A 22,733-nucleotide genomic window follows, 5' to 3' on the forward strand; every position below is an offset into this window, starting at 1 on the left:
CCTAGGTGCTGGACAATGAAAAAAAATGCTCATTTGGACTGTTTTAACCAGTGTCTTTAGTGATTTTCTGAACCTTGACCTTGCTTGCACAAGCACATCTTTAATAGCTTGGCAGACCACATATAGCACTACAGGGAGTAACATTTCCACTCCCACACATAAAACTCTGCTGATTTGTTGTGGCATTAGTGGAGTGGATTTGGTTGTAGGTTTGTGCTTGTCTTAATTAACACATTTATCAAAGGTCGCTATTTAATAAATACATAAACTTGTGCAGACAACCTGAATCGCACGGATGTCAAGTGCACCCAAAAACAAACAACCCCCCACACCTCTTAAGAAAAAAAAAAAACTTGCACATTTTTGCAATCCACACACACACAAGACTCAGCCACGGTATGAGCTAGGCTTTTCAAAGACACATGCACATTTGCAGAATAGATAAAAACTCTGCTAAATAATAGATAACAATCTGATGTATGTTGAGAATATTGTTCAGCTGAGGGGTGCGATGGCGTGCTACTGACTGGCCTGCACCAAATTGTCTCTCTTGTTTTCATACACGCACAAACCATAAGCACACCTCATTCCCAAATGCAACAGAGGTTGATGTGCACCAAGGGAGGAAGTATAAATAATTCAACTGAAATATTATTCCAAGGGTACCATTCCCATCTGATCGTGATTCCCAAGCCACATGTGGGAATCACAAGCAGGTGTATGGAGTTTTCAGTGTCATTAATAGGTTCAGGAAATCCTGTAAGCCCACTGTTTCAGATTTCTTTTCTTATCCGACGAACCGTCATTATGATCTGCTATTGGAAGTAAATATTAAATGACTGGGTTCAGCTCTTTCTCCATTTCTGTTCTTCTCAGCATTGGCTTTTCTCTGATCTTTAACACTGGGCATTATTGGAGACTTGGGGAGTCTTATATACGATTAGGCATCGAATACAAACAACCATATAAACAAATGTAAAAACAAGGCCCTGAAGCTTGTTCTCTGTCGAATTCATTATGTATTTTACAATTCTTTCTTTCCGTCCCTTTTAGACGGTTTGGTGCCTCTGAGGAAAAGCCCTCATTTTAATTAGACCTGACCTGAGAATCACTTAACTGCTCCTCTCCGCTCATGCCTTCCCCCTCCTCTCCAAGTCTTCGCTCTGTTCCTCACATAGGTCCATTAACACCCTTCCCTTGGCACCCACAGGCTTCAACAGGGGGGCAGACGCAGGCGTTGTCTTAAAGACGTTTTGAGGACATGCCAAGAAACATTAACCTTCTCTATACACCTCCCTCGGACTCTTCAGTTTGTCTTCCCGTTCTTCTCAAGTCTTATTCTTTTCATCACTATCATTATCCTCTTAATATTATTTTCTGCTATCTTGTGGCTTTCCTCCAACGCACGGAAAAGTTAATTACTCACGTTCATGTCATGTGGGATGGAAGGTTTTTGGACAACTTGAGAAGTTTTGGGAGAGAGGAGTTGGTAGTGTCAGAGGTAAATATATAATATAGTGTAAAAAAAGTTCAAATATGGTAGACTCTGCATTTTTAATAGCATTTATATATGGAGATTTAAATAATAGAAAAATCTAATCAAAAACAGATTTAGAGCAGTTCTAACAAGCTTGAAAGTCAATATTTGGTATGACCACATCCATCAACGCAGCTTGAATTCTCTTAGACAAGCTTTTTCTTTAAGTAGTCTTCAGGAATTGTTCTTCAGGCTTCTTGAAGGACATTCAAAACCTCCAACACCAGTGGCTGAAGGGCAGTCCCAAACATAACCGAGCCTCCACCATGTTTTACCATGTTTTACAAACAGCTGTCGACACTCCATGTTCTTCCTCTATCCTGAACTCCTTTACACATAATGACCACAGAAGTCTTTGCTGCATTTTTTGCCATTTCTCAAGGACACGACTTTCAGATACTGTTCGACTGCTGTAGATTTTTTAAATTTATTTTTTGGTCTGCTAGCTCTGTTGTTGTCCACTTGTCCAGTTTCCCAGATTTTTTAAAGGCACACTGCACACCATGCTGAGATATGTCATTTTCAGCTACTAGCTCTTAGAACTTCACCTTGTTGGTGAAAAAATATTATTTCATATGTGTCAAACGATTTTATCTTTGGAATTTTTTGTTGATTCAGCTAAAAAAAAATGGAAACAAATGAAATGTTGACAGGCAGCTAGTAACAATGTGACAAAAGATTCTATTTAAAATGAGTTCTTTGACAAGTTGTCTGTCATGTACGGACAAAACACTGTTTCATCCTTCTAATTCTAGTTAGGTTCCTTTTAGATGCTTGAATAAGTCATAGGTCAACATTAAGAGGCTGAATTAAAAGTATTTATGCTGAAAATAAGTGAAAAAGCAACCAAAGTCCAAAGAAAATCTGAAGCTATCATGTTTTTATTTAATTTAATAACTGTACAGTACTCTGTTTATACTAACCATTATCCTTAATGTAAATATGTAAGAAAAATTGTGTATGTTTCTGTTCTGTGTCCTGTTTGTTGTATATGTGTCTTTCTGGCTGCTGTTACAACCAAATTTCCCCTTGTGGGGCAATTAAAAGATTATTCTATTCTATTCTATTCTATTCTATTCTATTATCCTTCAAAGTAAATAGCAGAAATTAATATTAACTGTACCTTGATAGGTGACAGAAATGGTTAAGCCATTTCTAGTTGACCCTGAGGCTGGTTTGGACTGACACCTCAAAAAAGTGGTGTCATACAAATGAACCAGGATGTGCAATATTATTACACGTAAGAAACTGATGTAATCCCTATATTTTATATGACCTTTGTCGTCATGTGTCATCCTTTCTTCACCAGCTTCCTTTCACTGACTCCTTTCTCTTTATAATAATGCAAAATACTCTAAAAATATAACAGTTCTCAATGACATGAAACTTTTCCTATGTATACACTACACCGCCATAGCAAATGACTTGTCAGAGCAACAGACATCTCCGCATAGCATCTCTAATAGAGGACTAATTTGACATAAATCCTTGTCTTATGGCGTATTTGACCCCGTGACCTACCTCTGGCACCCCAGTACCCCACGGGCACACTGCCTGTCAGTTTAAAGGGTCAACCAAAGGTAAAGAGAATGTACTATCTACATTCTTCAGGGCTTCATCCTTAAAGCATCTTCCCTTGTGAAACCACTGACAGAAGCCTGTATTAGCTGAGTGGCTGGGAAAATTCTCACACACATTGCGTGTTTTCAGAAAGTGTCTAACAATTAAGGCGTGTCCGCATTTCCCAATACATATTTGCTTGTGCCATTGCATGAATGTCAATATCTGTATGTGTGTGAGAGCAAGTATTGTTTGTATATGTCTCTCTGAGTATGTGTTAATCTCTTAAACACCTAACACTCCTCTACCTGCTCAGACAGGGCCACGGGTTAATTCTGGCTTCAGGCGTCGTGGCTAATAACTGCTCATCAACCGCAGCTTGAACTCTGAGAAACATCATGAGCTATCGTGGTGACCTTAAAAAAAAGAACCAACAGAATACCGATTGAGGAATGGGGGAATTTATTTGCTAAAACCAAAACCCACCATTTAAAAAATAAAATCAAAACTAATAAATACAAGATCACTTTCTTATAAATAATCCCTGCACTCTGTGAGCTGGCAAACAAACACTTTCCGCATTCCAGAAATGTTAGGGGATATAAACATGAGTCAAACAGCAGTTAAGAAATTAGTTACCAGGACAAATCTATGTGTGGCTGGGGAGACATGCAGCTGCCTGACCGAGCTGGTGAGAAGGTAGCACTGTCAATCATCTGTCACTTTCCACCACCGCATCGCAAATTAATCCAGATAGATGATAAATAGAAAGCTGCTGCATTCAGTGCCTTTCATATATGGAAAATGAGTCAACAGTTGAAAAAGGTACATAGCAACATGGATCTGTTGAAGACTGAGCAGTAGAGAAAATGTTGTATTACGTGGCTCCAGGCAGAAGAGTTGTAGCATGAGTAAATGAGGTGATTAGCAGGGATGGTGTGGGCTGTCACACGTCAGACACCAGGCTTAAAATCCAGTCACCATCTTATGTGTCAATCAGCGGCCCACCGAGGCAGTTAACCAATAGGTCAAACACAGTATACACTGAGCAATGTATGTGTGAGATGCACACCAGTAGACATATATACCCATACTCTGCAACAGTGAAGGAAGAGCACGTGCATTCATACCTTTGTGACATTTCTAACTCAGATGATGTACAAATTAATGACAGCGAATCACAATGCCAGAGAACACAACACAAAGCACATAATAGGGCATTACAATGACTAATATGTGTTTTGGCTGATTTGATGCATGACTGGTGATACGATGTTCTCTGGAAAATTCCCTAACATATAGCAATGTCTCATAGGACTGTGACATTTTATATTAAGTACGATCTTGTGTCAACAAGTGCATCCATTTTACAATCCTTAAAAAAATCATAGGTGGATATTGCAGAAGTTTTAAGCATATGTTATAAAGACACCGATATGGAAACGATATATATAAATCTTATAAAGTTTGTATCTGTCTTGTGTGAAACTTATATGAAAAGCATACAAGAGTGAAAACAGATATAAGATCCCTTGAAAAATTATATAAATGAAACTTCTATGTTTTGGATACTTCCTAAAAGAATATATGAAAGTAATGAGAAAGTGGCCACTTTCATGAGTGAATCATATAAGCCTTATATGATTCACTATATTAAGTAAGCCAAATCTTATGTAAGTCTTTTATAAGTTTTTACTATTTCTTTTCCAAATGGGCAGCGCAAGAGTGTGACTCCCACTCAGCAAAAAACTTCAATAAAGCTCCTTAAACAAGAAAGGCAGACAAAGCTTGGTCTTAACAATGTGCTGCTGGAATATATGACAGGGGATCCAGGCCCCACAGAGCTACTGGGATTCTCTAGGCCTCTGAACTCCTGGCCTGCCCAATACAGAGCCTAATTAAAAGACCATTTAGGATAACTACCTTGACTTTTACAAACATAATAAATCACTGGAGTGGTATGTTGGGGAAATCAGAGAAAGGAGGAGGGATTGGGTCAGACAGAAGAAAGGGTTGGAAGGGCAGTTAAGGCGGGCAAAAAAAATGAGAAAGGATTGACCATAAGATGGAGGGAAGTTTGGGGGTGGCACAGGCATTTCTCTCCTCCCCTACAAATCCTGGCTGAAACAATAGGAGTCACTAAGAGCCATGGACCAGAGGGTGTGATAAGGTAATGATAATGTAATGAGGACCAATCATGAGGCTGAGCTAAGAGGAGGGCCCCTTAATTTCTCTCTGGAATGGCAGCTCAGTGACAGACTGATTGCTCTGCCCGAGAGTGATCGTGCAAAAGAGAAAGAATATGATCAATCATACATCAAAATGAATGAAGAAAGAGGAAGCCCATACAATCACCTAGGTACACACAGTAAAATAAAATGCAATCCAAGAAAACATTTCCACTCTAAATTCTACATAATTTCTATTATTGATGGCACAGTGGTTGTTGGTATAGGTGGTGTATTGCACTTCATTACATCATTTTGCTCTCTTGTGTATATAATATACTGGATAAAATGTTAGAAACATTCACTAATACTCTAATTAATTTTAAGTCATACATGCAAATGCACTAATGGGTCTTTAGATGTCACACTGGAATTTCAAGCTATCTTACATATTAAGGTAATGTTGCTCCTTATTAGAGTAAGCACGTAATCTGAGAGCTTTTCTTTCTCTCTGCAAACCCTGTTTGTTGCTGTTGCCTCATTCTTGTGGCTGAAAAACAAAAGTACTGAGTGCTAAACTAATGCAGGGTCACATCCTTGGATCAGAGTCATGGCTGGTAACAAATTAATGCAATCCCAACATAAAAACATAGAAAACTACATAATTAACTGTCATAAGCAGCAGAAGCAGTATTGTGTATTTATGATTATAGATGGATTTTTCTCACTTTGTTGCCTCTTGGCATTACACTCAAATAACTGTGGTAGCAACAGAGTGTAATCAATAGCTTCTCCTTTGATTTTGTCACCCAATAGCAGACAAAAGTAAACAAAGGTTGGCAGAGATTCGCCTACGTGAGAGAGTTCTCATCTGCACGAAGCAAATGTAATCTTTCTTAATAAATAATTACTTTGTATCGAAATCGCTTTTGGTTTTAGGTTAATGGCTACAAGGCAAGTTACAATTAAAATAGACCAGGGAGGTAAAATCAGAGCAACTAAAAAATTCAAACATTTTTAAAAAAAGAAAGAAAAACAAAAAGAATCTGATGAGATATCACATTATACAGGGTTTAACGGGTGTAACCCTTGGAATACCGTCTTTTTAATGAATAGATCCTGGTTACGCTGAGTACCTTTGACAACATACCTCAATACTGAACTGTTTTCTCTTGAGCTTAAAAGCCAGGTCCTTGTGGTCAGGGAGTTGGCTCGCCAGACAGTTCAGGTAAGGTACTTGGCGTACGTGTAGCAGGCCTGTGAAAGGAAGAGGGAGCAGATTAAACCTGAAATACCACACAAAGTAAGAGCTTCCTTTACTTCTTCCTGCCTTACTACTTCATTTATTACAGAGCATGTGTATTTTATTTGACTGTGCCAACAGAAAACCCCATCGTGTTTCTCACACGTGCCATTTTTTATATAAACATAAAATAAGTGACAGAATTTTACAGATTTACTGAGTTACTACCAACTAGCAAGAAATTAACCTTCATTATTAAGCTCAATACCCCTATTTTGGAAGAATGCTGTTCCCCTGCACCTTTCAAGGTAACATTTTAGTATGTAGGCAGTAGCTGTATGAGAAGAGCTAATAAAAATTTGCTAGTGACCCCACGTTGACCTCAGCAAAAACTAATATTAAGTTTGATAAATCCATTCATAAGTGCAAGTCTTCATGTCTTTACAGTATTTTAGTAACAGATTATATTTTTGAATGTTTCAAAGTTTTGCAATGGCTTTCAAATGTCTAACTGATAAGGTGAAGGATTTTTTAAAGTTTGGGGGTTTGTTTTGAAAATTTGCATCTGTACAAGAGGATTAAATTTAAGGCACAAATTAATTGTAAAATTACTAACAACTAAATCTGCAATAGAATATACTGAGTAAATGTCATTGGCAGACTGAAATGAAGAAGTATTTTGTTCACATATCTGCATGTTAGACTTTTCCTATGATTTGGAGTATGAGCGAATGAAAATTTGCCAACTTACACTGGGACATACTAGAACAATAAGGACACAAGACAAAAACGCAAGCTACGGATTCTTACAAAGTTTTGGTGGATTTTTTCCCCCCCACTCTTAGTCCTCAATTAATTCACCCCAGTTTTCTTAAAACTGGTTACATACTGTAAAAGTAGGGAGGTATAAATAAGTGTGAGAGAGAAAAGGAGTGATCGAGGGAGTAATGGAGAAAGGAAGACAGACATAAAAAGTGGGGGATGGTGGGTTCTCTCCTCTGTGCACTTGGGTGATTTCCCCTTGCCTGATTTGCAGTGACAGGCTTCCCAGCATGCTTTGAGCAGCCCTCAACTGCTGCCGCAAACACGCACGCGCCTCCGCACGCACACTCTCACACTCGTACCAGATGCGTTTGCACTCATGAGCACACATCAAAACAATTGTACACGTAAATGTATTTCATAACCCAACCAGAGATTCTCTGGCTGGTTGAACAGGGCAAACATATATTTGAACAAGGTGTGCAAACAATATTAACTGCAAATTAAAAAGAACGTTCTGTTTTGTTTTTGCAAAACAAAATCATTAAAAAAAATTATACATCCTCACACTCATGTTGCATGAGCTGAAAAGCCACCTGCCCTCACAATGCAGAGGAATGTGATCACTGCTGGGATGTGTGATCTAAATAAAACATGCTGTTGGATGAAAACAAAATCTGCCATTGAATGTTTTCAATCTCATCCCTTCATCTGTCACAACTAGGGCCGTCTAACACGAGGGGGGGTGGAGGGGGGGGTGAGAGGAAAAGCGCAAGAGCGAGTGGGAGAGTTCGAGAGGCACTGCTAAAAATACCCAACTCGCTTAAACTGACCTTTATGCGTGGAGGGTGTGATAGAGTGACAGAAAAGAGGAAAACATGCCGGAGAAAGAAGGAAAGATGAAACTGTACAGAAAAAGTGATGGTGAGGATGAGGAACGCAAACACAAACTACGGTGCCTGCCCTCCCTTCGTGTTTCCTTATTTCTTTCTCTCCAAGTGTCCCTTACCAGTGTCCTTTCCCCTACTGAAAGCCTTGCCCTCCATTTATTAGCAGAGCATGCTGGCCACGGAGACATTGACCGAGGGATAGAGCGATAGAGGCAGAGAGGAAGAGAGAGTGATGGTGAGAATATCGATTCCCCAGTGTTGGTCTGCTCTGCTCCAGAGCCTCAGGGGTATGGGACTGGGGATGAGAGTGGGCGAGGCGAGAGGGAGAGAGGCTCTGCTGGAGGGGGGAGGCAGGGATGGAGGGTGGGGGCAGTGGGTGCGAGGGAGAGGGGGTACAGCGTGGCAGCTGAATCCCCCCCGGCCTGTCTACTGAGGAGCACGTCTGATTGAGCAGCAGCACACTAACGCGCACTGACAGTCTGGCCTGCAAGGGGGCTGCCCTGCCTCCATCCACAGCCCAGCCTCAGCCTTAATGCACTGCCTGTATGTATGTGTGTGTATTTGATGGAAAAGAGACAGAAAGATAAGCGTGTGTGTTCTTACCATGGTAGTCTTTGTAGAGAGGGTTGGTCTCTCTCTCAGAGCCTTTGAATGATTCTAAGGCTATGGCATTGTCACATAGCCTGGTAATGTTGCCCATTAGAGCCCGGTCCTGTAGGACAGAGACAGACCAAGATTGAGGGAGGGAGGGAGGGAGGGAGGGGGAAAGAGACACAGAACATTAACAGGTAATTAAAAGCCTCCTGACGGGCCATCAGAGTTTCAATTAAATTAGGTCATCATTTCCTGTGACCAGGTCATTTCTGCCCATGGCTTATGTGAATGTGATGAGGGATAGAAGGGAAAGTAGTGATGGGGCAAACAAATGGAGATAAACCTTACGTCATAGATTTGAAAAAAAGAGAGAAAGAAAAGCATGGGAAAATGTGCCACACTGTAAATATTTTATTTCATCAAATGTTTCACGAAAAAGCTTATAGCTGGATAGCTGGTGCACAAACTTAAACCTGCACCCAGCAGGGGAGGACTGGGGAGAAGTTTGAGAAGTAACATAGGCTTGGAGTGGATAGCTCCCCCTACTGGTTTGCTCAGTGACTTGACAATAAAGTGGACAAATTAGGGCTGAATACAGTAGAGAAAAAGAATGAGGAAGGAATATACAAAAGGGTGGAAGCAGAGGGTAAAAGAGTGAAAGGGAGGAAGAGAGAGGGACATTGGGACATAGGGGGAGAGGGAGTCCTGCATTATTAATCCCTTTGCCTCCTGAATCATTCACATCCTTCTCTCTGTGTTGGCTGCCACTGCCTAATGCAGTTTTCATGCCTTCATGTCTTTTCCCCACTCTTTCTTCTTCCTTTTCATTTTTGTCCTACTTTTAAAGTATGCATATCCTACCAGTCAGTACCACCAGCACTTACAGAGAATCTGAAGTCACTCGTGCAGCAATTACAGCCAATTCGAGAGTTTCGATAAGCATTATTCAACACATTATTAAAAACACTAATGGCACAATATGACTCAGTATCTGAGCAATAGCCCATGAAAAACTTTATCTGTACAAATCTGTTTAGAGGATTATAACTCTTCTGTGTGCACATAAATAGATAGATTAGATTCCTTATCAAGGAGTGATTTGTTTCAAACTTTCCACATAAAGCAGCTCAGTTTAATAGCAACAGGGCAGAATGAGGTCGGTAAGACACGCACATGCGCCTCAGCTTCTTGAGTTTTTAAAGCAATAAAAGAAATGCTCCCCTCTGCTGAATATAATTCTTTATATGTTATTTATAATTAATAAAGGGCTGTAACAAGACTCGTTTGAGTCTTGTAATTAAACTCTATGCTACCTCAATAAATTCAGATTAGGTCAGTGCAAATCCCCTGAAACCCTCAGCTTCAGCAGATGACCACTGTCTGACAGGTCACAGAGAGGGCCCAATGTTCACCTCATGCTGCAACATTACAGCTATTGTTGTTTTCATTTGGCTGTTTGACTCAATGGCATACAACTAATGCCACTGGGTATACATGTCATCAAGTAAACAATCTTATTAATATGATCCCAACTCAGTCTGAGTGAGTTAAAGATGACTTTCTGATGATCAAAAGTTGAACAAAATGAAAATATGAAATATTCTCTTGAAGATATGCAAAGAAATAAAGTCAGTAACAGGAGTTATTTTACAATTGAAAAAACTGCTCTGCTCTTCGGAATTACAAGAATAGGCAAGTGCTATATTCATAGGTAAGACTGCAGCTTATATAAATGGTGTAGAGGCTATGTGGACATCTTTCTGGACGAGCTGCAATATTTACGTCAATCAGGACAACGCGTTAGTCTGAGCACCAGGTGAGTATAGATGAGAGTATAGATGCATTATGGGGAAGACTGTGAACTTTACATTTGTGTGTGGGATGGGTGTGGTAGCAGGACCAAGTAAGATTGAGGGGAACCGGGCTAAGACGAGCTTAATTAATATTTCAGATGGATTGTAGCACTGGGCTGCTGTGAGTAGGCTTTCAGTGAGTTGTTCAGCTTCCCAAGCTGCTCAATAATGCATTGAGTATTGTAGGCTAGCAGCAGTGGGCTAGCTGGCCAAGACAATAGAGCCTTGGCCAGGTAGCCCATTGCTACTAGTCTAGACAGTTTTCCAAAGGCCATACCTTCTCCATTATAACTATTTAAGAAATGCTCTGGCACAAAGAAACTCTTCTACCATGTCAAACTAATTTCTGTTATCAGTTTGAAATGAGTAGGTTTTACACACCACTGCCTTCAAATGATTAATCACTTTACTGAGTGAATGAAATTCACATTAATTGTATAACTAAATTATATAACTAATAATAAGGTCACATAGCCCTAATTACCTCTATGTTGGCTTAGTTACTGAACACCTGATTCAGTCCAAAATCTCCTCTCCTGTTCTTCCCCAACTCATTCACTTCTCTCCCCAGGGTGGAGGAGGGGGAGGGGACAGATTAAGGGTTTGGAAGCTTGGCCAGAGTGGGACAGGGGGACCGCTCCCACCACAGCTGACATCTGCTAGTTAGCCACTCTACCTTTTTTTGACTAGGCCAAGGCCGCTGTGCAGTGAGCACATATAGGCCTGGAGCCAGAGCATGTTATGACAACACAGCTGTTCTGTAAGTTACTGACCTATATCTCTGTATAAAAGGCTCAGAAATAACAGTGTTTTCATGCTCATGTGATTGAGTGAGTGAGTAAGAAAGTAGGGTGTTACAGTAAAAGAGTGGGCAGGTTGAAACATTTTGGCAGAAAGTCTCAGATGGCTTTTCTGGTGAGTGTGCTTCTGTGGTTGACTGTCTGGGGGAGGGCTGTGGTTTGCCATATGCCTCAGCAGATGACTCCATCTTCACACTGAGAGGCCAGACTGGACACAGGCGCATGCACGTGGACTCCCCCCAATTGCCTAACCACACCACCCACCTCCTCCCAAGATTTACACTTACAACTCGCAACTGCAAGGACTAATATTAGTAAGATAATAAAATACATACACAGGCTCACACTCTGCTTAAAACTCTAATTTTAAAAACAGCACCATAAACCCCCTCACAGATTCAAAGGCCTTTAAAATAAGTATGCAACTGACTGTGTTTGCTGCAAAAGCATGGCTTCCAGGAAGTGGCCTGAGTAATACCAAGGTGACAGGGTCAGGAGGATGACACAGTACAAAAGACTTCATACTATGCACTCTACTAATAAAAAAGACATAATCAAATCAAGTTTAGAACATCCCACTGGAGGAAAGAGACACAAGAATAAATGTTTTTGCACGTCATAAAACTACCGACAAACCTCTTTCAAAAAGAGATTCTCAACTATGTTTAACTGTTTACACGTGTCAACCAGTGTTTTACCTGAATAAGATGAGAAGGAACAGTAACTACTGCAACTGACAGTGATGACCTCAGTAAGGCACGCAGTCCATAAAGGAAGGTAGTCAAGGCGTGGTTATGCATGGGGTCGTCGTGGCAACTTAGGTCATCATTCCACAAAGCTGACCCAAGAGAGTGAAGACCAACACGCAAGATATTACGAGACATGGACTATAAGATAAAACAAAAACAAAAGAGAAAAAAAACAGTGTCAGAAACACAGAAAATATTCAAGAAAGAGTCATGCAAATGTGTTTTATTTTACAGTACAGTCGAATGCAATAACACTGCTTCTGAACATTATCTGAGAACCGCTTTTAAATGATTTCAGTAAGCTGCTGTGGTCTTGGGTAGTATTCCCAAACTTTGGAAGAGAGAGAATGGACAGTCTGCTTACCAGCACAGACAATCCGAACACAGTGCCCAAACGTGACTGGACACAACTGCCCAATCACAGAAGCCATCTGACACACGCACAATGGACCTGTCAGACAGGCTTCCAATATGGCCGCCACCCAGAAACTCCAGCACATTCTTGGCACCACAGCGATGCGCTGCAGCCAAGGGGGCCTGGGTAAGGGTGGAGTGCCTTCCCTTGAAACCCCCCCACCTCACTACAAGAGATCAACGGTAACCCACTCTCATGGGCAAAGAAAAAAAGTGGCCAAACAGTGGTGGGATATATATATCACTGAAACTGAAAGAATGGAGGAGCCTGTCCAAAGTGTGAGAGTTTTTTAGCCTTTAGTACAATTGCCTTTTATTTGGGGTTTCGTAAGGATGGCTCCTAATTACTGAGGTGAGAGCCAAAAGTGATTAACAAAGTCATGGCCTAAAATCTGCTCACTTTTTGCTTTTGTCCCCCAGTCTCTTCTCTTCTTTATCCCTCCCCCTCTATTTTCTCAACCCTCCCGAAATCTCCTCTGCCCCACTCCCTCCTGCTTCCTCTCCCGACAACATGACCTAAGCTTCATTTGGGTCTGGAGCAGAATCACAGGGATCTTAGAAAAATAAACCCCATTGTTTCTGGGAGATTTTTTTACAGTCAACTCATGTTGACTCATGTTATTCACCACCAGTGCTTCATTTCTATACCTTACTATGCTTAAATATGAGTTTTATGTGCGCTTCCCTTAAGTCACTTTCTTTGTTGAGCAGTCTCTTCAATCACGGGTTTTGTGGGACACAGAATTAGAAATTTATTTCTGATCCAGGAGATTTTTTTTTTCTCTTCTTTCTCTTTTTAAGTGCCCTTTCTCACTATCCCTCAGTCATGTCTGTCCCGTCTGTAACAACTGAAAATAAAATAAATAATAACAACAAAGGTTGATCAAATGGACCAATACAGCAAGGCCGTGATGATCCATTTGGCAAAGTAAATCCATTGGGTATCCTTGTTGGTCTTCAGACAACAATTCTGACGGCTAAAGAACCAAATGGGACAGGCAAAAAAAAAGAAAAAAAAGAAGAAATTTATTTCTATGTGCAGCCCAGCAGGGGGGAGCTGTGGTAACATCAGTGTTGCTGTGGCAACATTAGCAAGGGAGGCCAAACTTAACTCCTATAGTTAAGCCTATAGAAAAATCAGGGAACAATGCCAATAAGGTCCAGCCAGAAGCCAGCCATATAGACTACAACAAGCCTGGAACCCCGACCTAATCAGCCAGTGTTTGTGGAGGCTCACACAACTCAACGGAATCCACCAAAAACATGCACAGGGAGATTAATCAATATTTTAATCTGTTATTTACAATTTATATTAAACCATCACAATATGAGCAGTCTCCCAAAAGCAGATAAACGAATCAACATAAAGATGCATACACACCATCATCCATACTGGCCTTTTTTCTGTGTGTGCCCATGTCGCCCTGTGCTAGTCTGCATTCCTGGACTGTGCCAACAGCACATCGGGCGGCCACACTGCTTTAATGATGTCAGCAGTTAATCTGGTGTGTGATTGACAGCGCTTGGGGAGGGAAAGTGGGGGGTAGGGGAGGTAAATCTTGTGCGTGAGTGACAGGGGGGGAGAGGTGGCTCCAGGTGACAAGCAGAGGGGTCACAGAATGTAGGTGAATAAGGCGCGCACATATGTGTGTGTTCATACATGCACATGCACGCACTGGATCACAAATAATAGAGTTTACATGCTTTTGTGTATGAACACTACTTATTAAGTATTGTTTTAAATTAACAGTAGGACATTTAATAAACAAGTATGGAAAGTGAGGTAGATAAGGCCACAAATGCTTCTGGCACTCTGAAGAGAACCGGTGATTATTCCGAAGATTTATGTCAAAGATAAGACACACAGCTGGGAACACACAGGTGAGGTCAACCTGAGCAGGTGAGAAAGAGGTAAACAGGCTCAAGTAGTGGTTGGGGGTCACAGATGCAGATCTAGTATCTCCCTCTGTGCTACTCCAGTGCTTGTAACAAACATTTATATGAACAATAGCTTGTAATTAAAAGTGAGCTTAAGACGTGGTATTTGTAACCTGGTACAGTTTCAGAGTTCAGCATCGTTGCCATACACTTACCATAAACAATAATGCACACGAAACATGGTTTAGGTTATATCACAGAGATTTGGATCACCCAGCACTGATAAGTGTTTCTTTGAACATTTTAAAGGCTGCAACTGGTTGAATGGGCAGAAAGGAGCAAATTTAAAACTGAAGGATCACCTGAAGTGGATCATATTTTTATTCGATTGTTTTGTTTACAGTTTTAGCCAAAAAAGTAAACCCATAGAGTTACATCTTTCTATGTGTATTAGATGTTTTTGTTGAAGGGACGGGCTGCAATAATTGAAAATACAAACTGTAATTGCAAAATCATCCATTTCCAGACTCTCAAATGAAACAGATATAATACTGGTTCTTACCATGGGGGTAGACAAATCAAAGCCTTCTCTGTGTATGACCTCTTGAAGGGACTTCAGCAATGCAGAGTAAGACTCAATCATGCGACTGGAGAGAGCACAGGGTAGGGCAGAAAGAATGGGAACAGTGAAGCAGACACCCAGAAAGAGAACACAAAAGGGTTATTTAATATATGTAAATTGTCACTGAGACTATTTTGATAAAACTGGGCCAAGCCTATCACCGCAGTAGTTTAATCGTCTATGACTGCAGCATGTTCTTCCTGACTGTGCTTTTCTGTAGCCACTGAAGCAGACAGATGATCCATATCAAGAGATCCAATTAATTTATTTGGTTGATTAAATTACAACATGACTGGTTCTCTGTCAGCTCCCTGAGGATCTGATTGTGCCGAGACAGACAGATAGACAGATGAGACGCGCATATGCACAAACATACGCACAGCAAAGATGATACGTGAGAAGGACAGGAGAATTAATGGGTTGATATCTAAAATTAACAGGGAACAGCATTTTGGGTTTAATCAGGGGTAAGATGTGCACCACTGCCAAAGGGCATACAGTGTTATCAGAGCAACATTTAGCAACAATCAAGGGACTTCCGTGTGTCTATAGGATGGCCGACAGGAATGTTAACCCCATCTTTTTACACAAGACCCTCCACTTAAGAACGCCCCACCATTGTAATGACCACTCTGTGGTAACTCACACTGGGCTGCTATGTCAGTTGTCAATTCGACCTGCAGGCTACAAAAGCTGATACACATAGATTGGTCACACGCCAATAGCCATGTATAAAGAACAGTAATACACACTCGTGTTGATTACACTTGGCCAAGTATATCCATGTACTCTATTTCAGTTATTCAACACAACAATGGTGCCTCCTGACCCCGCTGTGGCTAATGATAGAGCTGGCTTGGTGAAAGAGGGACACCTACCCTCCACGGCCTCTCTGCCCATGCCCCAGCTCTGAGGTAGGGGGCTGGGATGGTGTGACATGTAGTTGAGGAGGTTGCTACTGGTTGGCAGCCATTGTGAGAGGCAGCATTGTGTTTTAGCTACCCCTACTGAGCAGCCCTCATTCAGGTACCAAAAAGGTCTAGGTGCTTAGCTACAGGGGCTAGTGCGTCAGCTAATTAGGATCATGCACAGGGAAGCTTCTTTATCTCAGCGTTCCTATTTCAGCAAGGGAAGAAAAGAGGAGAGAACGGGGATGCTTGGTCTTAAACAACAGGATCTGTATCACCTAGAGAGCAATTTGTGCCAATTATGCCTTCAAGTGAAACGAAGCAATTTAACAGCTAGGGTATCAACATGGGGCTTTGGACACGTGCAAGGGGGAGTAGCCTGCTTAGGAGTTTGTGTGGTACATGTGCGTGTGCAATGCACTGTGTATGTGAGCACATGCATGTGTGTTAATACCGGGGCGGGCTTGGGGCACAATGCTGCAGTGCAGGTGTAGTTTCCCGCTGTCAAAATGCCTGTGAGATCTATAACCCATTCAGACACTACAACAGCACCACTATGTCAGGCTTACTCAGATTCATCAGTGGACAAGATTTTTTTTTCTTTTATGTTTTTCCATTAGGCAATGTTGAGTTATAACAGCTAGTGGTGTCCACTTTACCATCCACACTTTTGAAAGTGAATGTTAACAAAATTCAGTGTATTGGGACAGTTGCTCTGCTAAAGAGTCTGTTTGCTGACATAAAAGAAGAGTGATACCATAAAGCCTCCTCCACATCCTCTGTGCTCCAGATTGCTATATTTACCCTGTGTGTGTGTGAGTGTGCCTTCGTGTGCACTTGTGTGTTCAGCAACACTCTTTGAGTAAAGAGCCTGCATGACCTCTGAACCCTAAGTACACTCAATGCAGGAGAAATCAAACAGACGCTGAGCAAACAAGGCCCTTATTTGAATAGACATACGCAACCTTTCCAAGAGCCTGAATGACTTGGGCCAGTGGCACGCTGCTCAGAACAGAAGACAAACCAGCCAGATTTTAATGAATTTGCATCAGTATATTTTTGAAAGTGGACATTTGACTCAAAAGTACAAAACAATGTGGATACTTTTGAGCAGGTATGTAAAAAGCACAAAAAAGCGATTTCAGCCTTACAGATATGACATTTTCGTATTTTGAAGAAAATCAATGAAAAGCATAAACTATTAATGCAAAATTTAGCAAGATGCATGCTTGCTTTGCTGCTATAACTAATGAAAACACATAAACTTGACTGATTTGGGGAATAACAGAAAATTAGGAAATATAATAATCATGTTTCATATAATTAATTCAATAGCAGTGGATCCTAGACTCAAAAAGGGACATATACATGATAAATTATGTTTTGTAAGCCATTAAAAAATATACTGTGTAAAATTATAGACATTAAAAAATGTAATCAAGAAAAGAGAATATAATGATTATTAATCAAATAACAAGGAAAGCAATTATACCTTGCAAGCCTAAAGTTTAATAATTTCCTACAAATCTTAACCAAAGGGAGAAACCTCAGTCCTCTCATACTCTCTTCTTTAATTCATGTGACAGTTACAATACAGTAATGTTACCTTAAAATGATGTTGGTCTGTTTGCATTGTACCTGTATTCTGTGAAAAATGCCATGTTTGCTTACCTGTGTTCTGTGGATGATGTCTTATTTGTATAACCGTGTTTTGTGGGTGGTGTCGTGCTTGTGTGCCTTTGTTCTGTGGATCGTGTCTCATTGGTTTCCATGTGTTCTGTTGATAGTGTCTTGTCCTTTTACCTGTTTGTTGTTGATGACTGGGTGGGATGTTCTGGAAGGTAGAAGCGGTGGCACTTGGCTGCCTGGCGAATTTCTGGCTCCATTGTCTTGGAAACATCATAGTAATGCCCAAATCGGGAAGAAGAGGCCAGGGCACTCTGAAAAGGTCAAAGGGTCAATTTTTGGAAAGTGAAACAATAAAAAATCTAACCCAATTAATTTAAAAACCACTTTCAATAAAATCGGACACCTCTACCTGCTTTGAACTTTTTTAAATAATTGGTGTGTATTTAATGTTTTTCAAATAAGAATAGAACAGTTCACAAGAAAAAAAAACTTATTTGTTTTCCTAATTTGTAAAGAGTTTGTTTTTCCGCTCCATGGTAAAGCAATTGCATTGTTTATGGGTCATTCCTCCACATTCCTACAGCAGAGAAGTTAAATAACCACTATGACCACACTCTTAATCATTTCTTCACATAAATGTCCACTTCTGGCTGTGAAAGCAAACGCATCACGGACGCAGGGAAGGCGGATGTTTTCCTGCAGCTGAAAGAGAGAGTTTTAGCTCTTCTCTCTGAGTGAAACCAGGGATTCTATTGTTAAAGGGGCCCTTAATCTACTCCTAATCTGGATTAGGGCCCCCGGTGTGTCCCTCTCCTGGCGGGACGAGGGGGTCAGGAGGGCAGGGGGGTCAGGAGCTCATCTTCTCTTTGTGAGCTAGGCAACCCGCTTAGCGTTCCATCCCCGCCCTGACGGCCTCACCTTTGATCTGATGTCTTCATCGGGAGAGCAACTCAGTGGGCTATGCCAGGAGAGGTGTGTGTAAGGGGAAAGTAAGCGTTGACTCTGCGGGTGAATTTGGGATGCAAATCCTCTGGTTGGGCTTACTAGTGGTTTGTAAAGACGATTTTACAGGGGAAGGGGGAGAGGTGAGGAAAGGACACAGATATAAAGAAGTTTCCAGGGAGAGAGAAAGAAGGAGAGGATCCCCAGGGACACACTGTGTGCTGTTAATCCACATAGCGATATGGATTATAGAGCAACGGGGGTAGACTGCAGAGAAGTAGAAGGGGAGGGTCACCTCTCCTCAAAGCGGAAGAAAGAGTGTAGGGCTGCCGACCCTAGCAGGGGGAAAGGCAGGGATTTGGGGAAAGACAGAGGCGCAGGTCTGGGTCATAGGGTTGAGCGAGCAGACATGTCAATGCACAGGCTGCAAAGTACTCTTGTTTCCCAGGCTAAGCAGGGGTGCAGGCGTGTGTATATGTGTGTATATGCAAGTTGGGGACCAGTGAAAAGCCTACCTATTGCCAGTTAAGTGCGAGTAATCTGGCCCAGCTCTGAAAGGAGAGGCTGAGGCCTCATTCACCCCACAAAGGAGTTTAGAAGCTGATAGATTTAGTGGTTGAGACAATTGCCAAACCACTAAAGACCAGAGTGCCAGTGCAATCCATTGGCAAATCATCATTAACAGAGACACATTTTGAACTTTTAAAAATTAAAAAAAGATTACCTTTACTCCAACACAATAGGAGACATTATATATAATGTATATATCAATCTGACTACCTGCACTTTAGGTAGATTCTGATAGCGCCAGGCAATCTTCATAGCATCCAAATTGTCCTGGGGTTCACAAGACAGCCTGGGCTGTTCCACAGGCTTGTGAATGGCCACATCGTCCAAGATGGGAGCAGGGAGTTCCTGTTCAAAGCAGTACATTACACTTCATGTAACTGGTATAAGGGTTAGTTATTTCTATTGGTATGGAAATTTTGAGTAGAATATGGGGACTATGGAAAGTCCCAGTGTAAGAAGAACCTGGGCATCAGTTTATTATGATAAAAAAAAATTTTTAAATCCATATAAAAGAATTAAAATAAACAGATACCTGTCATTATTACCAGTGGTGGGTCAAAAACTAGATCCTGAATGATTTAGCATCATAAGTGCCAATGAGTTTCTAATAACATGGTTTTTATAAAAGTTTATGTGCAGGCCAAATATTTTAAACTAAAAACAACTGTAGTGGCAACACAGCAGGATATATAATCATGTGTATTACATTACAAAAAAATAATAATCTAAAGACTGACTCATTGCAGAATTTAATCTCAGTTTCTAAGGCTTAACATAAATACAATGTGGAAAGAGATCCTGATAAGAGACTCAAAACTAAATCTCTCTAGTTAAGTAACAACAATACTACAGTGCATCACAACTTCATTTCTCCTTCTAAGCACTTAACTGCATCTTATGGTAATCCATAAAGAGGAACCTTAACATCAGAAAACTAGAATACTGCAAATGTAGCTGTGAAAACACTAAATGATGTGATATATTCCCATTGGGAGCCCCCCTCTCTTAATAAGTCTTTGATATGTAAAGAGAGGGTGACGCCATGACCCCTCCCACTATCAATCAGTGGGAGAGAGGCCCCCCTCCCTTATGCGGGGTGGCAATCAGCTTCTGGGGCTATGGTGCTCCTCACAAAGTGATACGTCGGGAAACATTTCAACAATGCTATAACCAGGCCACCCTCGACCTCCCAGATACCCCCATTGACCCTGACACATGTTAGCAAAAGCTGTGTGCCTGCACTGTAAAGCAGGTGGGGGTTTATATTATGAGCACAAAAAAATCTATCATATCTGTGTGTGTGTGTGTGTATATATATATATATATATATATATATATATATATATATATATATATGAATTATACAAACATCCACAAGTACTTTCCAACATTCAAACAAAGTTCTTTTTGTTTGACAGTTGTAAGGGAAAATGTTAAAGCAGACATAACAACACAAGGCCACCTTGGCGTCAAAACTCGCAGCTTAGAAAAATAAATCATCCTCTGCAGTACCTCAGTTTCATTTCAAGTTGTTACAGAATGGCTGACACCTCCCCTCATACCTGTAAGATGTCATCAGGGTTATCTTGAGCTGATGCAACAAAAAGTTCATGCCGACACACCACTCCTTCTGCCAGGAAGTACTTGAGGATCATGCGAGAGTAGCTATCAAATCGGTCCTCCTCTAAAAAGAAATATTGATAAAACAAAGACAACAATAATTAGAATTTGATAATAAGTGGAAAAAATCTCTGTTTAATGCCAAACTGTTTAATGCCAAACATTGTTGATATTCTTTCCTTCTTCAACATTCATTCACACATCACAGATCCAGCAGTTCATGACCACATCACAACTGCAAACTGTAATTGATGTAAGGAGCACATTCTGGTTACCTTAGGAGGGACATGAAGTGGCAATCGACATGTCACAGGGACATGTAGTGTGATCTGACTATCAAAGTGGAGATGACATCTTCACCTTTCTTGTTAGGGTCTTAAAACAGTATTTCTATCATTTCGCCACACAGCAGTGGAGGTGAGGCAAAGACACCTGCCTTAAGCATTCACCTGGACCCTCCCACTAAATGGAAAGGTACTACAAGTGACAAGAGATGGCAGAAGTAGGATAAGGTAGGAGCTTCTCTCAAAATGCTTCCTGACACAGGTTCACATGAATCTCTCAGATTTTTGTGTGCATTCAAGTGGCAATGGCATCCTTTCACTATCATTCTCACATCATTTCCATCAGGTGTAGTTAACAGTGTAAAAAGTAAGTTGTGCACGGTGGGCAGATCTCTGCTCTGAGGGGTGACATTAGAGCCACATTAGAGGAGGCATTAAATGGACCGGCACATAATTCTAAACAGCAAACACACTTTCCCAAAAGTAGTCTTTGTTCTTGCGTACAAAGCAGCCACCCGTCCATTCCTCACCCCAAACCAGCAGAAAAACCTGCATCATCAATATGAAACCCTACAGAGCAGGGCCCAGAACCCTTCACAGCATGCTATTGCTGCTTCCTGTCACAATCACCATTTTGTAAAGATTTCATAGGCCTCTCTTCACAATGACAACCAGTGGGCACAAGGACAAAGGCAGCAGTGACAGTTGAAGGTAATGGGCATACAGCTGACAGCTTGGGAATGACATCCTGAGGTGTCATCCTCGAACATCCGGAGAATTCCCTTCTCCTCCCACGTTCCTGGTCCAGGTCCTCACCTACGGACTCAGGATGGCTAAGGAAATTCCATGGCTCTTCAATTTGTTGTCGGTGGGGCTCCCTGTTCTCTTATTGATGGGTTTCTAGGTCAGCAGGCCTTTGTGGCTTTCAGCAGGCCCCACAAAGACTCCCAGATGGGCCCTCTCAAGATGGGGCCTATTGTAGTTGTGTTTCTATGGGAGCCTTACAAATGGAACCTCCAGGAGTCATTAGGCAGTTGAGGCGGGGGGTATGAGGAGGAGGCGGGAGGTGGCAGGGTATAGGAGCAACAGGGGGTGGGGGACAGTCATATCTTTGAGGTAGATCAGTCACTCTGGACAGTCATGGGATGATTTTTTCCCCCATCTTTGTTTTTTTGTTTTTTTTGGTTATTCTGACTAAGGTTCGATAAAGGGGAATGCCTCTGCTTCATTTGCCTTCAAACAAGGGAGCAGGAGAGAAAGAGTCCTGAATCATATCTACTAAAGCTGCAGGGGAGAAAATATCTAGGTCACAATGTTTCCCCTTGTATGTCTTTGGTCCATAAAGTACTATTATTATTATTTCTACTGAGCAGCTGAGTTAAATTTAGGACACATAGCAGGTAAACAAAAGAATACAGTTGTTTAAAAAAGCTTTCAAAAAGTGAATCACTACTATAAACACTACTACAAATAAGGGTTAATTTAGCAGCATTTGCAAGCCTTTAATGTCTATTAATGTATCTCCAGTGGTAGGGTTCAACTCACAGCTGCCATTTGTCTTTGCGCAGTTTATTAATGTTAGACCTATGGTGTTATGATTTTTCTGACTGATCACCTTGACACCAAAAAATATACCTTTAAAACATATTTAAAATATTTGTGTCCTTAAAGCTCAGATAAGAAGCTATTCATAGAGAAAATACATAGAAA

At 41.1% G+C, this 22,733-nt stretch overlaps 1 protein-coding gene across 2 annotated transcripts in view; it reads right to left on the reverse strand.

Moving 5' to 3' along the window:
• The window catches only part of elp4 (elongator acetyltransferase complex subunit 4), a 60,662-nt gene that overhangs the window by 24,066 nt on the left and 13,863 nt on the right, over positions 1–22,733 (reverse strand). For both annotated transcript variants that reach the window (XM_080299261.1, XM_026170274.2), the window contains exons 3-9: positions 20,682–20,803; positions 19,330–19,464; positions 17,782–17,918; positions 15,011–15,095; positions 12,106–12,294; positions 8,764–8,872; positions 6,416–6,522 (exon numbers count right to left, since the gene is read on the reverse strand). In XM_080299261.1, the coding sequence (XP_080155387.1) occupies positions 6,416–6,522; positions 8,764–8,872; positions 12,106–12,294; positions 15,011–15,095; positions 17,782–17,918; positions 19,330–19,464; positions 20,682–20,774 (855 nt within the window). In that variant the 5' untranslated portion in view covers positions 20,775–20,803. The remainder of the gene's footprint in view (positions 1–6,415; positions 6,523–8,763; positions 8,873–12,105; positions 12,295–15,010; positions 15,096–17,781; positions 17,919–19,329; positions 19,465–20,681; positions 20,804–22,733) is intronic.

The sequence above is a fragment of the Astatotilapia calliptera genome, chromosome 1 (assembly GCF_964374335.1).
Source record: "Astatotilapia calliptera chromosome 1, fAstCal68.1, whole genome shotgun sequence".
Taxonomy (NCBI): Eukaryota; Metazoa; Chordata; class Actinopteri; order Cichliformes; family Cichlidae; genus Astatotilapia; species Astatotilapia calliptera.